At 28.2% G+C, this 16,384-nt stretch overlaps 1 protein-coding gene across 1 annotated transcript in view; it reads right to left on the reverse strand.

Moving 5' to 3' along the window:
- LOC129608237 (fibronectin type-III domain-containing protein 3A) overlaps window positions 1-14,849 on the reverse strand; it is a 101,616-nt gene extending 86,767 nt beyond the window's left edge. Inside the window, exon 1 of the mRNA XM_055519610.1 lies at window positions 14,654-14,849. Coding sequence (XP_055375585.1) covers window positions 14,654-14,836 — 183 coding nt within the window. The 5' untranslated portion in view covers window positions 14,837-14,849. The remainder of the gene's footprint in view (window positions 1-14,653) is intronic.
- Between the last annotated feature and the right edge of the window lie 1,535 nt (window positions 14,850-16,384).

Here is a 16,384-nt window from a genome sequence, read left to right on the forward strand (position 1 = left end):
GAAAACGCGTTTAAAGTTTTTCAAAAGATTTTTTTAAATATCTCCAAAAATATTTTTTGCTACAGCCTATTATCACATATTGGCAGAATTTGCAGACTCCCAGTAATCACAAAAATCACTTAAAATCGCTCTATCTCTTCTAGTTTGGCCAGAAAACGCGTTTAAAAATTTTTCAAAAGATTTTTTTAAATATCTCCAAAAATATTTTTGCTACAGCCTATTATCACATATTGGCAGAATCTGCGGACTCCCAGTGATCACAAAAATCACTTAAAATCGCTCTATCTCTTCTTGTTTGGCCAGAAAACGCGTTTAAAGTTTTTCAAAAGATTTGTTAAAATATCTCCAAAAATATTTTTTCTACAGCCTATTATCATATATTGGCAGAATCTGCGGACTCCCAGTGATCACAAAAATCACTTAAAATCGCTCTATCTCTTCTAGTTTGGCCAGAAAACGCGTTTAAAGTTTTTCAAAAGATTTTTTTAAATATCTCCAAAAATATTTTTGCTACAGCCTATTATCATATATTGGTAGAATCTGCGGACTCGCAGTGATCACAAAAAACACTTAAAATCGTTCTATCTCTTCCAGTTTAGCCAGAAAACGCATTTAAAATTTTACAAAAGATTTTTTTAAATATCTCCAAAAATATTTTTTCTACAGCCGATTATCATATATTGGCAGAATCTGCGGACTCCCAGTGATCACAAAAATCACTTAAAATCGCTCTATCTCTTCTAGTTTAGCCAGAAAACACGTTTAAAGTTTTGCAAAAGATTTTTTTAAATATCTCCAAAAATAATTTTTCTACAACCTATTATCACATATTAGCCGAATCTCCGGACTCCCAGTGATCACAAAAAACACTTAAAATCGCTCTATCTCTTCTAGTTTAGCCAGAAAACACGTTTAAAGTTTTGCAAAAGATTTTTTTAAATATCTTCAAAAATATTTTTTCTACAACCGATTATCATATATTGGTAGAATCTGCGGACTCCCAGTGATCACAAAAAACACTTAAAATCGTTCTATCTCTTCCAGTTTAGCCAGAAAACGCATTTAAAATTTTACAAAAATATCTCCAAAAATATTTTTTCTACAGCCGATTATCATATATTGGCAGAATCTGCGGACTCCCAGTGATCACAAAAATCACTTAAAATCGTTCTATCTCTTCCAGTTTAGCCAGAAAACGCATTTAAAATTTTACAAAAGATTTTTTTAAATATCTCCAAAAATATTTTTGCTACAGCCTATTATCATATATTGGTAGAATCTGCGGACTCCCAGTGATCACAAAAAACACTTAAAATCGTTCTATCTCTTCCAGTTTAGCCAGAAAACGCATTTAAAATTTTACAAAAGATTTTTTTAAATATCTCCAAAAATATTTTTTCTACAGCCGATTATCATATATTGGCAGAATCTGCGGACTCCCAGTGATCACAAAAATCACTTAAAATCGCTCTATCTCTTCTAGTTTAGCCAGAAAACACGTTTAAAGTTTTGCAAAAGATTTTTTTAAATATCTCCAAAAATAATTTTTCTACAACCTATTATCACATATTGGCAGAATCTGCGGACTCCCAGTGATCACAAAAATCACTTAAAATCGCTCTATCTCTTCTAGTTTGGCCAGAAAACGCGTTTAAAGTTTTGCAAAAGATTTTTTTAAATATCTCCAAAAATATTTTTGCTACAGCCTATTATCATATATTGGTAGAATCTGCGGACTTCCAGTGATCACAAAAAACACTTAAAATCGTTCTATCTCTTCCAGTTTAGCCAGAAAACGCATTTAAAATTTTACAAAAGATTTTTTTAAATATCTCCAAAAATATTTTTTCTACAGCCGATTATCATATATTGGCAGAATCTGCGGACTCCCAGTGATCACAAAAAACACTTAAAATCGTTCTATCTCTTCCAGTTTAGCCAGAAAACGCATTTAAAATTTTACAAAAGATTTTTTTAAATATCTCCAAAAATATTTTTGCTACAGCCGATTATCATATATTGGCAGAATCTGCGGACTCCCAGTGATCACAAAAATCACTTAAAATCGCTCTATCTCTTCTAGTTTAGCCAGAAAACACGTTTAAAGTTTTGCAAAAGATTTTTTTAAATATCTCCAAAAATAATTTTTCTACAACCTATTATCACATATTGGCAGAATCTGCGGACTCCCAGTGATCACAAAAATCACTTAAAATCGCTCTATCTCTTCTAGTTTGGCCAGAAAACGCGTTTAAAGTTTTGCAAAAGATTTTTTTAAATATCTCCAAAAATATTTTTGCTACATCCTATTATCATATATTGGTAGAATCTGCGGACTTCCAGTGATCACAAAAAACACTTAAAATCGTTCTATCTCTTCCAGTTTAGCCAGAAAACGCATTTAAAATTTTACAAAAGATTTTTTTAAATATCTCCAAAAATATTTTTTCTACAGCCGATTATCATATATTGGCAGAATCTGCGGACTCCCAGTGATCACAAAAATCACTTAAAATCGCTCTATCTCTTCTAGTTTGGCCAGAAAACGCGTTTAAAGTTTTGCAAAAGATTTTTTTAAATATCTCCAAAAATATTTTTGCTACAGCCTATTATCATATATTGGTAGAATCTGCGGACTTCCAGTGATCACAAAAAACACTTAAAATCGTTCTATCTCTTCCAGTTTAGCCAGAAAACGCATTTAAAATTTTACAAAAGATTTTTTTAAATATCTCCAAAAATATTTTTTCTACAGCCGATTATCATATATTGGCAGAATCTGCGGACTCCCAGTGATCACAAAAAACACTTAAAATCGTTCTATCTCTTCCAGTTTAGCCAGAAAACGCATTTAAAATTTTACAAAAGATTTTTTTAAATATCTCCAAAAATATTTTTGCTACAGCCGATTATCATATATTGGCAGAATCTGCGGACTCCCAGTGATCACAAAAATCACTTAAAATCGCTCTATCTCTTCTAGTTTAGCCAGAAAACACGTTTAAAGTTTTGCAAAAGATTTTTTTAAATATCTCCAAAAATAATTTTTCTACAACCTATTATCACATATTGGCAGAATCTGCGGACTCCCAGTGATCACAAAAATCACTTAAAATCGCTCTATCTCTTCTAGTTTGGCCAGAAAACGCGTTTAAAGTTTTGCAAAAGATTTTTTTAAATATCTCCAAAAATATTTTTGCTACAGCCTATTATCATATATTGGTAGAATCTGCGGACTTCCAGTGATCACAAAAAACACTTAAAATCGTTCTATCTCTTCCAGTTTAGCCAGAAAACGCATTTAAAATTTTACAAAAGATTTTTTTAAATATCTCCAAAAATATTTTTTCTACAGCCGATTATCATATATTGGCAGAATCTGCGGACTCCCAGTGATCACAAAAATCACTTAAAATCGCTCTATCTCTTCTAGTTTAGCCAGAAAACACGTTTAAAGTTTTGCAAAAGATTTTTTTAAATATCTCCAAAAATAATTTTTCTACAACCTATTATCACATATTAGCCGAATCTGCGGACTCCCAGTGATCACAAAAAACACTTAAAATCGCTCTATCTCTTCTAGTTTAGCCAGAAAACGCATTTAAAGTTTTGCAAAAGATTTTTTTAAATATCTCCAAAAATATTTTTCCAAAAATATTAAAATTTAATATAATAGAGTTTGAAAAGAATGCCATAAAATTAATTCTGATGAAAACTTGAGTACAGGAATAAATATTTATTGAACTTAATTGAGCATTCTAAACGGTAACGTCCCATACTTGTAAGAATGTATTTCTAATAAAATATTTAATTGTACTCTCACTTTTTAATTTATCAGTAAATTTTTAGCTCAATAATTTTTTTCCCAAGAGATGTTGTTAAAATTTTTACTTTGTAAAATAAAATCTTTTTTTGCACTTATTGAACATTGAGCAATTGCGATTTATTTGAGAATGGGAGCAAAATAAAAGGTTTACTCTCATTTCATTTGTTTTGGAGTCATCTTTAAAAATTACATTATTGTATTGACGCTAAATGCGAGTTTTATGTTCACCGGTGATTCAGTTACTAGTTTTACATTTTAAACACTAAAATAAAAATAAATTGATTTTTCAAACTGAATTTTAAACAAAATTTAAATTGCTATATCTATTCCTTTATACAACAGAGAATCGTCTGTTCTTTATAATTTATTTATAAGCACAATAAAATATATTCAACTGCACGGATATCCAAAAATAGACAAACATCCTGTTTAATGTCATTATAAAATTAAAAAATTGCATTTAATATTGTTCATATTTAGTGATTAAAATCATCTTTGACATTACCACAGAACAAAAGAAGTACATTAAACTATATGGAAAAAAAAACAGGAATAAGTGGCGTAAAATAAGAAGGAAGTGAATCTTCAAGGTATAAAATTATTAAAATTTAATATAAATACTTAAAATTAATTTTAATTATTTGAAGTACTCACGTATCTTTATTAATAATGAATTTATAATGAATTTATTAATAGGGACAGTGTCATAAATTTTTTATTAAAAAAAAATTTTATCTTTCCATCCGTCCACATATACAATAATAATGTGGAAGAAATAAAAGAATTAATTTTTTATATTATTTGATTTATATAATTTTTAATTGAATAATTAAAAAACAAAATACTAATGTGGACAGCACATTAGCCGACTGCGCTTTCTTAATGATATTCAAAAATTATAGTAAATTTATTGTTAACAGTTTGAGCGAAAGGGTTCTTATGCTTTAACTTTTAAAGCATATTAAATTTCAGAATCTTATTAAATTTGTACAAATTTCAAATTAATATTTTAAATCTACACGAATTTAATAAATAAGGTTCTAAGTTACCCATATCCAATATTCCTATAATATTACTTAAACGAAACATCACTTTGTATGGAATCGAATTTCACTATAACAGTAAGACATGAAACATAATTCAGAAAATCCGTCCAATTCTTTATCTATATAATGCAAATCCCCAATTTTAATTCTTTATCTCCAATTTCTCGAAAATACTTGTTAGTTCGTTCAACTGTCAGGCAAAACTGTAATAAATAAAATTTCGACAAAATCCTGCAATTATTATTTTAGAAATTATTTAAAATGTAAAATCGATAAGTCAGAGTTCAGCTTTCGGAAACTGGTATGTCAGTCAGGTATAAAAGTTGATCAATGTTTACTGGATGTATTCTATTTTTTGATGCAATTAAATTTTACCAGAATTAAACCATAAAGCGGCAGAGATAAACAGACCAGCAGCTATATCATTATATTGCTATCTCGGCGTGCAATTAAATTTTTGTGATTACAATACCTCCCTTACTCTATATACAATATGGTCGTTTTGATTGCAATTTTTTTTTTTGCATATTCAAATAAAATTTCAATTTTATACATTTAAGTTTTTTTTTTTCTTTTGAATACATTTGGTTGGTTTTTTCATTCATTCAAGTGAATTAAAAGCTTTGAAAATTTTTGTATTTATATAGAGAGAAAAATAATGAGAAAAAAAAAATATTTATTTTTTAATTTTTTTTGCGCACTTTCATGCAGAACGGAAGTTATGTAAATATCCTTTTTTTGTCCAGTGTAAATATTTAAATAGATATCACACAGATATTAAATGGATAGTGTGGTTTCCTTAACGTATGTAATTTAATAAAAGAATTACAGTTACTTATTAACAATTTGATAGGATTTTTTTTTTTTAATAATAATAATTTTTAATTAAATTAATGGAAATTTTAAAAAAATTGTCCATTAAAAATATTTTTTAACTTGGTTTCAACAACAATACAATTTTGAATAAAATTTAAAGAATCGTGCAAGTGTTCTTTACATTGAATTTTATTTTATTAAGCTAATTAATATCATACTTGCATGAATGTATTTTAATTGTAAGTAATAATGTTATGAAGGTGCATTAAATAATATTGCGAGAAAAGAGAGTGATATTATAAGACTTCGCCCAAACATATGCAATTTATTTCTTTTTTTTAATTAAAAAAATTTCACAATTTCAATTGTTAAGCGGGCATTATTTGCGTATTATAAAATTAGTTCAAAAAACATTTTAATATAAAATAGAAAAATTGCTTTACAATAGAAAATTAAATAACAAATTATTTCGAAATTGGCTTGTTTAAATTTATTCTGGCAATATTATGATTAGGTGAATTGCTGAAAAATTGAAATTCTGAATTTATGAATTTAAATTTATGGCAATTGAAAAGTGATATTTGATAACAATATTGAATTAAATTTATAAACAAACTGAGATATTTTAAATTAACGATAAATGCTGATAAAACTAAATATTTAATATTTAAGAGAAAGCCTGATGATGTACTAAATAATATAAAGTATGAAAATAGGAAATTAAAATTGGTACAATGTTATAAATATTTTGGAATTAACATTGATGAAAATTTAAATTGGCGGTAACATGTTAACGAACAAATTAAAAAAGCTCGATGAATAGTGGGATTTTCAGATTTATTGGTTACAGAGTCACAAAGCCTATGAAAATATGTTTATATTATAGTATGTTTCATGCGCCTGTCACATATGCATCCAGATTTCGGGTAATACTTTCAAAAAAGATGTGGATATGTTACAGCGTATACAAAATAAAGCTATAAAAAACTTATTTGGATATAAAGTACGGGCTTCAACAAGAAAGATTCATGAGACCTCTGTCGAAATTTTTCATATTGTCCATGTTATTGTAGAATATTATGTATTTTTCACAAAATTCGTTGTATCATAATATTATAAGATTAAAAATGTTAATACTAATAACTCTGATTATAAATAGATTATAAATTAGAGATCCCCGGTAGGGACTGAAGTCTTTCTCACACCCATTCCCATACAATTTGTTGTGATTCACATTTCCTACATTAGCACTATAAATTTACCTACGTTAGCACTGTATTTAGGTTACTAACCATATAGAAATATTGCAATTAGTCCAAGGCGGTAACAATACCCCGTCTAAAGTGAATTACTGCCTCGTAATAACACAATAAGTGCTCTACCGTTTCGTCCTCTTCCAGGCAAAGACGGCAAACCTCACTCTCTGCTTTGCCTATCCTCTACATTTGAACTAACGAAGTACAGTGTTCATGGTAAGAACAACCGCCAGTAGTCTTAAATTCAAACGACTAGTGTGGGGTTAAATAAAAGTTGCGTGTATTGCAGGAATTTCAATTTTATTTACATTTAGTCGGAAACTTAATACTTTATTAAAATTGTGAATTCCAAAATCCTATTTTCAATATTAATTAAATTTTTTTTAAATATCGATGAAAATGTTTCATAGTTTTGTTGCTAATATATATTGAGTTGGAAAAAAAATTTTTCTTTGTAAATCATTTATTTGGAATAGTGCATTAACGTACCATTTTATGCAACTTTAAAATTAAAAAATATTTTTTGTTAACAAAAATCTCTTTTTTTTTTTGTTTCAAATAAAGTTTTCCCAAAAAATAAGTTACTATTATCAATATTTATTCAGGACAATGACAGTATACCATACCATGAATTTAACATAGAGATATGTACGTATGTGCTACGCTAGAATTTGCAATATTTGCTAATATTTGCTATTATTACTATTAAATAAACTAATCACAAAGCGTAAAACCATTGGTCTTTTTTTTCAAAATTTTGTTCCTTTATTACCTGATATTATTCATAACTCTTTAATATATAGACATGGGTTTCATTCCAATGAAATTTATTTGAAATAATATTAGATTTGAATATGAAAATATTTTCATCAAAAAATATTATTTTGCATATTCAAAGCACAAACGCACATACCTATACCTCATATCACTACATATACACTTTTTGAAATAGGAAGAAGTTAGAGAGTTTTGCATAATTTTTTCATTTGGAAATTAACAAACAATTTAATTACCTGGTGTTTATTTTAGTTTATGCCGTTACGTAAAAGGTAAATTTTATTTTTTTACATTTTCCTTTCGAAATCATTAATAATAATTCTGCGAATTTTTTTTTTTCAACAAAATGCAAAAAACAAACGCAAAAATTTTTTATCATGATCAAATTTTTGTTATTAAAAATCATGCAAATTTTTTATGAAAACGAATAAAAATATAGTTGATCATCTCAACTATGTGATATTGTATGGCATTTGAATGGCTGGAATAGTAGCCGTACTTAAACTTTCGCTTATGCAAAGTTTGAATATTGCAGACATTTTTTTTTTATTTGGGAGAAATGGGACCTTCCACTTGACTGCAGACTCAAGCGACACTACTGTATAATCAATATTAATATTCTGGTATTCGAAACCATTGCTCTGATTGAAACCAAATTAAATAGAATTTTTGCGGTAACAACTCTTAAGGAGAATTGTTTAACCAAGTTAATTGGTTTCTGACTCGACCGAAATAACTAAATGGTGTCGAGTGTTGGACGCTGATCGAAAACATATATACACATACTTGTATCTCAGGCGTCTTCTTCTTAGCATTACAAATAGATTGATAAATTTATAACACTTTTCAAACATTCGTTCATACGGATATATGTGAATATTAAAGAAAATAATGAAAAAAAAACAGCAATTTAGATGGAAAAGTTTTTCTGTCCGTTTCCAGTTCCTTGATTTTTATTTATAGAATTTCAAACACAAAAAAAAAAAATTAAGTAATTTTCTGGCAAAACACGATGAAACTGTTGCTCATATTGGTATGTACATAGGTACATATGTTAATTGTAATTGAATAAGTAATTGTTCGGAATAAAAAGTAAGTACAATTTTAAAAGCAAAGAAATACTATAGCGATTCTTCTCATATAATTAACATTTTTTTTAAGCTTTTCATTGGTATCTGGGGGTAACCCTGGATGATCGTTTCTCCTGGAATACCCATATAGATAGAGTTATCGAGAGGGCTAGGGCGGCCTTATGGACGTGTAGGAGCTTCATCGGGGGACCTGGGGAATTAGTCCCAGGATAGCACTGTGGCTATATACAGCCCTTGCTAGGCCCATCGTCACTTACGCGTCGATTGTATGGTGCGGGCCAAGCTAGAAAAGCTACAGAGGCTGGCCTGCCTGGGAGTGACCGGGGCAATGCGGACGGCTTCTACCGCTGCATTGGAGGTGATGATCGGCTTGCCGCCACTGCACCTCTGTATATTGAAGGAAGCTCGGCTAGTGACTTACCGACTTCTCTCTGGCGAGGACGGGGCAAGACTAAAGTTGGCCCACAGGACTCACAGAGACTTCATTGAGAGCGATCCGATTCTAAGAATAATCGTGTCGGATACCTGTCTGCCGCGGTACAACTTCGACCACAAGTACAGGGTTCTGTTTCCGGATCGATGGACGTGGGACCTGGGTGGCCCCGTACTAGAGTCGTGTTCGAGCGTGTGGTATGCGTACGGGTCCAAAACGGAGTCGGGTGTGGGTTCGGGTGTATACGGCGTCCGCCCGGACACGCGTGTATACGCAACCCTTGACCCGTATAGCACGGTGTTCCAGGCCGAAATACATACAATAGACATCTGTCTGAGAATCAATTTAGAAAGGGAGTATAGAAACCGCACCATCTATGTGTTCTCGGCCAGCAGGGCTGCACTGCTGGCCCTTCTTTCAGCTTAGGTTACATCCAAGCAGGTTTGGGGCTGCTTTGCTGCACTTATGAAGAGAGAACAAAGTCACGCTCATTTGGGTGCAGGGCCATAGTGACCATGCGGGCAACGAAATTGCCGATGGGCTGGCGCGGAGGAGATCTGGGGCTGACTTTGTGCATCCGCTGCCTTTCTGCGGCATGCCTTCTTCCGCCACGGGGTTCAGGCTTGTCTGCCTGCTCGCGGCGGAATGCGGCCGTCACTGGCGGGACACGAAAGTGTGCCGTCATGCGAAGGTGTTTTTTTCGGCGTGCTCCAGCGGATTCACCGCAGAGTTGCTGGGGATGAGCAGGAGCCGGGTTCGCACTATTGCGAATTTCTTCACGGGGAACTGCCCGGTGAAGTACCACCTGCATAGGCCGGGGAAATAAGTTATTATTTATTTAAGTTTTTGCCTTAAGTGAAGATTATAACTGATGATTTTCTCTAAAATTTGAGTATAAATAACTATGTATTTGCAATTGAATTCTGTGGTTGCCTATGAGCCGGGAAAGTAGTGTAAAATAAATTCAATGCTTATACCACTTAATTTTAAAACAAATTAAGATGGGTACAAATTGTTGGAACTGAATGGCACCGAAATACAGAATCAGAGTCAAGAGATTCTATTTAGAGTATTAAGGTTAGGTAAGAATAAAATTAATTAAAGTACTGATTCTCTTAAAATATAGAAGTTTATTATTTTGAATTTTTTTTTAGCTCAGTAAATCAACAATGTCTACATACATACTTACACTAATTTAATATTTTATTTTTATTATACTCTACTACAGTTATTTATGGCAGCAACCTACTTTGCAAATTTCATTTTCATTGAATTTATCTTCTTGGATTTTCCCATTTTTCTTTTTTTGTTAGTTTTTAAATTTACGATTATTCAATGGAATAATTTTGTTATTTATTTACATTGTAATGAAGGATGAACATATTTATATCGTATATGTATGTATATAAAATAGTATTTATTATGTTGGTGATAATTTATTAATTAACATTATTATTCATGGTTATGTTAAGAAGGGTATAAAATAAAATGACAAATTAAAGAATTTATTTTTACAATTTAAAGTATTAGAAATAAAATATTGGGTTTTCATTTTTTTTTCCAAATTCATTATTGAAGCTTATAAATTGAAATGTGAATTAAAATGAAAAAAATTAAATTGATTGCAATATTTATTGGGGTTTGTTATAGGAGAAAAATTTATATTCAGAGAAGAAAACAATTCGATTTAAATAATTGGATTGCAATAAAATGCCATATTTAATAAAAATTTACGAACAAATAATTTTTAAAAATTATTATACAGTGCCGCGTATTACATTTTAAGTGTATCCTGTTTTCTTAAGGTAAGTTCAATTGTGCAATCAATTGTAAAATATTACTAACACGGATATAATTCCTCCGGAGCTCGGGTTGAGAGGATAAACAAAATGCAAAATGAAATCTGTTCTTGTTTGTTTTGAAAAGTCATAGTAGTAACAAGGGTGAGAGCAAGGTAGTAATTCGGTTCATGCTGAAATTTCTTTGAAGTGATTTTCAAAATTAAAGTTAAATGTGATGGGAGTTCGTAACAAATACAAAACTGACTTTTTTTTTAAGTCAATGTGGTGGAAATCGAAATATAAAATAAGAAAAGGACAACAAAAGATTTTGTGTTAATGATGTGAATTTGATTCCATTTCTTTAAATTAAAACTGATTTTTTTTATGTTAAATCGTGCAATTCAGCTTAATAAATAAAATTTCAATTCGACCTATTGAATAAAATTTAAGAATAATATATAAAATCTTTAATTATTGAGTTATAAATTTGCGACTACATATTGTTCTGCTCTTATTTAAAACACATTGGTAGTGCAATATGGAAAATTTTTTTTTTTATTTTACAACCCATAAAGCATTTTGCATTTACTATTATTAATTTTTATTTATTTATATTTTGTGAATATTAAATGTTCAATTTAATATTGGTAAACCACTAGTGAATTTACTATAAGGGTATAGAGTTTTAATTTTTAATATTTTTTTTCCATTACTTGATTATTGATTTTTGTAAAAAATTGTGTTAACAAAAGAATTTTATTTAAATAAATATTGATGGTAATTATTTTCGCATATATGAAATAAAAAAAAAAACACAATAAAGTCGAGAGTTATAACCAAATAAATACTGAATACTTATGAAAATTTTAACAATTAAATAAAAAAATTTTTTTTGTATACGATTCTTGCATTACATTGGCATATTCTCCTTTCTCATTAAGTTTTTCGAATAGAATAACATTCTGGCCGAAATAACGTAAATAGCCCGAAAAATATTTTTTCTGTTCAAGGAATATTTAATGAAAACTATTTAATTATTTGATTGAAAACTACGGGAATATTAATTTTCAAAAAAATTCGTCAATTCAAAATTTAGTCCCATAATAATTTAAATAGCCCGAAATGCCTACTTTCGTCGGAAATTTGCAGAATATTGTCATGTATTTTTTTGCATGAGCGCTTGAAAAAATTACCTAAACAGTCCTATAATCTACGTAAGTACGTATACATATACAATTTGCTTGAAAATTTTTGTTGGAGCCGGACTTATAGTGACTTATAGATTAAATTCTAAAAAATTTATAATAAAAATAGTTAAATATGATCTCATACTGAATTATTATGTAAAACATTTATGAACTTTTATTCGGGTACAATATAAGAATTAACAGCCGCAAGTCACCATGTTTCAAAGAACTATTTTGGATATAAAATAGTACATTTGTTCGGAGACAATTTTTACAGTCTAACGATACCTTGTCCTTTGGAAATATATTTTCTGCGACGTGTTCTACGTGATACCAAAACCCTGTCTTGTTGAGCTCTATATATATATATATTTTCGAATATTATCAAGCAAACATTAAGAAATCGATTTAGGGCACGTGTAACAACAAAAATTCGCCGACTATATATCGCCGACTAGATCTGACTATAAAGATGTACTATATAATCAATTATACAATAAATTTTATATTATGAATTTTTAATTAAAATTAGACAAATATTTGCCAATTTTTTTTCTAACCAAAAAAAAAAAACAAGAACCCACCAAAAACCAATTACTCAAAATATAATTTAAAATATTCATATAAAATAATTAAAATCAATTGTTTTGAAGCACTTAAAATATTGAATAGTTGTTGTTGTTTTGTCATGAAAGCATTCAGAAATACACAAAAAAAAACAATTCAACATAGAAAATATATTCAATGTGTATGTACATATATGTATACATAGGTATACACTTAATGTGACACATGTCAAAAAATTTTTTTTTTATTTAAAAATTCAAATTCAAGTGTGTTGAAATAAAAAACATAATCAAAAATAATAAAAATTAATAACAAATGAAAAGAATAAAATAAATTGTACCGAAATTACTTGTCATTTAGTTGGGCAACCACATATGCGCCTATAAAATAAATGAGTCTATCATCATTTTTTTTTTTTTTGTTTTATTACAATAATAAAATGTCTAAACAATATTGTTTATTTCAAGAAAGCCATAAGAGGAGAGATTGGAGAGAGGGAGAGAAAAAGAGAGAGAACACAGAGGAAAAAGTGAAAAAATACTAAAATAATAATTTTGTATTTTCCCATTTTCATGTACGTATGTATGTAAGTATATTGAAAATTATGCAAATTCATTTGTAGACCCGCATTGTACTTTAACACAATAATAATGAATGAAAATTTCATCTATAGACAAAAGGAACAATATGAATAAACTAAATACATACAAAACACAAAATTTGCTATAGTTTCCATTGGCTAGTTTTAAAAACAAAAGCATAATTTATTTATAAAATTCGTTTTTATAGTTTTTGATGATTTTTAAATGAAAGTTTTTTTTTTTCACTTTTATTCTTAGTTATATTATTTAAATTTATTATAGAAAAAATTCGAGGTAAATTCTAAAAAAAAAAAAATAACCTTAAAAAAATTATTATTTTTGGGTTTTTCATTTCACAATATGTAATAGGGTCACCCCCATTTATTACATTTAAAACAATTTGCTTCAAATGGAGATAGGTAATGACTAATCTAGTTACCTAATTAGTACTGAAAATAACAGTGTAGCAGAACATAGCACTCCAAACTTCAACAAAATAGTTGAACAATAAAATCCAGTTTTGTTTGAAAATTGAGTTATACGCGTTGATGTGAAAGCATTAAGAAAAAAAAAAACGGAAAATTACGAATATCATATTGTCAATTATTCCGAATTACTAAAATTCGATTCCGAATATTCATAATAGAGTAGTTATTAATTACGTTCGTAGTAAAAATACTTGCCAAAAGTCTATGAAAGAAATAATCATATATAACAAGGAATTAAAAGGGAACGGTTATTTTAAATTTTTCTCCAAAAATTAAAAATTCTCTGTTTTTTTATTCTTCCCCTTACGGAAATAAATTCTTATTTTCTAAATAAAATTTCTTTCACTTTCCGAAAATATTCAAAAACTAAAAAAACTGCAAAAAATATAAATAAACATTTTGATATTGGAGATGAAATACTGATTTTGACACTCCGAAATATGGTGCTGTCATTATTAATTCATAATCTCTACGAATGGAATTCGTGATTATTCAAAATTCTACGTTGTAGCTAAGTTCGTAATTCGTAGGATTCTACGAATGAAATTTATCATTAGGCCGTATATTCTTAAATTGAATACATTAATACTTTTCGCAATATTATATATATTTGTTCCAGCAGATATACATGTTCTTGTGTGAGAAAAAGTGAGTAAAAATTAGTACTTAAAATTCGGAAAGACTTCTCGAATTACAGAAATTTCTTTTATACGTTCATCAATCAAGTCAAATTTTACAAAATATAAAATTTATTTAACTGTGAAATAATTTTAGAAAAAAAATAATAAAAATATTTTCACTTACATATTGATGATGCAAATGTGGTACACCACCTTGTCCAGCATGCAATTGTTGTAATTGTTGATATTGTGATGGTGATAATACAACATGTGTTAATGTTCCATCATTTACATATTGTTGCATTACTTGACCCTGTGGTACTTGAACTGGAACTGGTATTGGTGGTGGACGATTCTGTGAAACCATTTGTACAGTTGTTGGGCCTTGAAAAAATAAAAAAAAAACAAACACAATTACAATAAATAAGAGAATAAAAGTATAAATAATTTAAAAACAACAATATTAAAAAAAAATAAGAACAAAAAAGAAAGAATAAAAAAAATGATTAATTAAAATTGAAAGGGATAATAAAAAAAAAAGCAATAAAAAAAATATAACGAATTTATGTTTGGGTGTTTGTGCACTTTATACATAAACAAAATTTATGAATTTTAATTTTCTTTTTATTTTAATTAACATATTTTTTTTTGCACACTCACACACACGCACAAACCATAAAAATATTTTTCGAGTTAAACGAATTAAATGTAGCCGAAATCGCCATTTTATTTTTTATTTTTTGAATTTATAAAAGAAAATAAGAAAAAAAAAAACAAAATTTCAACGTTTTCAAGAAGTTTTCCAAATTAAAAATGAAAAATAAAAAAGCGTGTTGGAGGGGGGCGGGGTGAACTGAACAACGGAGAAGAATTTGGTATTGAAAAGTTTCACTTTTTAAATCTGATATTGATGAAGATTATAATGATAATGATGATGATGATGATAATCATTTTGATGTTGATTTCAATATAAAAATTATCATCGTTATTATTTTTGATTTTTCGAAGGTTTCATATTTATGCAAAAAAAAAAAGCACAATAAAAATAAAGAAGGGAAAAACAAAATTTCCCAGTCTTTATAATAGGCTTATAGCATAAATAACAACACTCGTTTCTCTTTGTGCTCAAAATTTTTGCAAAAAAAAATTTTTTTTTGTTTTAATTTTATAATTTTATTATTTCACGTTTTAGGTCATGATTTTATTATTAAAGTCTATCACAGTTTTTCATATCTTGACCACGATTTTTTTAATTTTCGGCAAATGTTATACATTTAGATTTATATACATCTATGTCTAGGGTTACGTTGCCTAATTGTATAAGTTTTTGATTTATTTTACACAAAATTTTACATTTAGTAGTATGCACCTATACTTACATACGTATACATACAAATAAATATTATAGTAACAGATTATTTATATATACAATTTGATGTACATATGTATGTATTTGAAATTGAAAATTCGTATGATATTGCAAAAAGTTGATCTCTTAGAAAAAAATTAAGAAAATTTTTTGCAGATTTTAAAAATTTTGATTTTAATTTTATTTTAATGGTTAAGTGAAAATCACAATTAATTCAGAAAAATTTCCCTTTTATTCTTTTATGATTTCCGCAATAAAAAAATAATTTTTGTTTTTCACATAGTCATCGTAATTTATTTGTAATAAATTTAAAATTAAAAAACTTATAAATTTATGAAAATCCACCATTTTCCAGCATTTTTACTCATGCAAACATTAAAAAAAAAATACTCAAATTTTTATTGGGAGTGAAAAATGTCCCTTATATTTCATTTTATTATTATATTATTGTAAATGAGTAAATTTCCCTTAAAATATTTCTCTTCGAAATTAAATTTAAGTAAGGCTTTCGTTCGACTCAATTGGTAGAAACAAATTGTTGAGAAT

Source organism: Condylostylus longicornis, unplaced genomic scaffold (genome assembly GCF_029603195.1).
Source record: "Condylostylus longicornis isolate FDR11 unplaced genomic scaffold, ASM2960319v2 ptg000031l, whole genome shotgun sequence".
Taxonomy (NCBI): Eukaryota; Metazoa; Arthropoda; class Insecta; order Diptera; family Dolichopodidae; genus Condylostylus; species Condylostylus longicornis.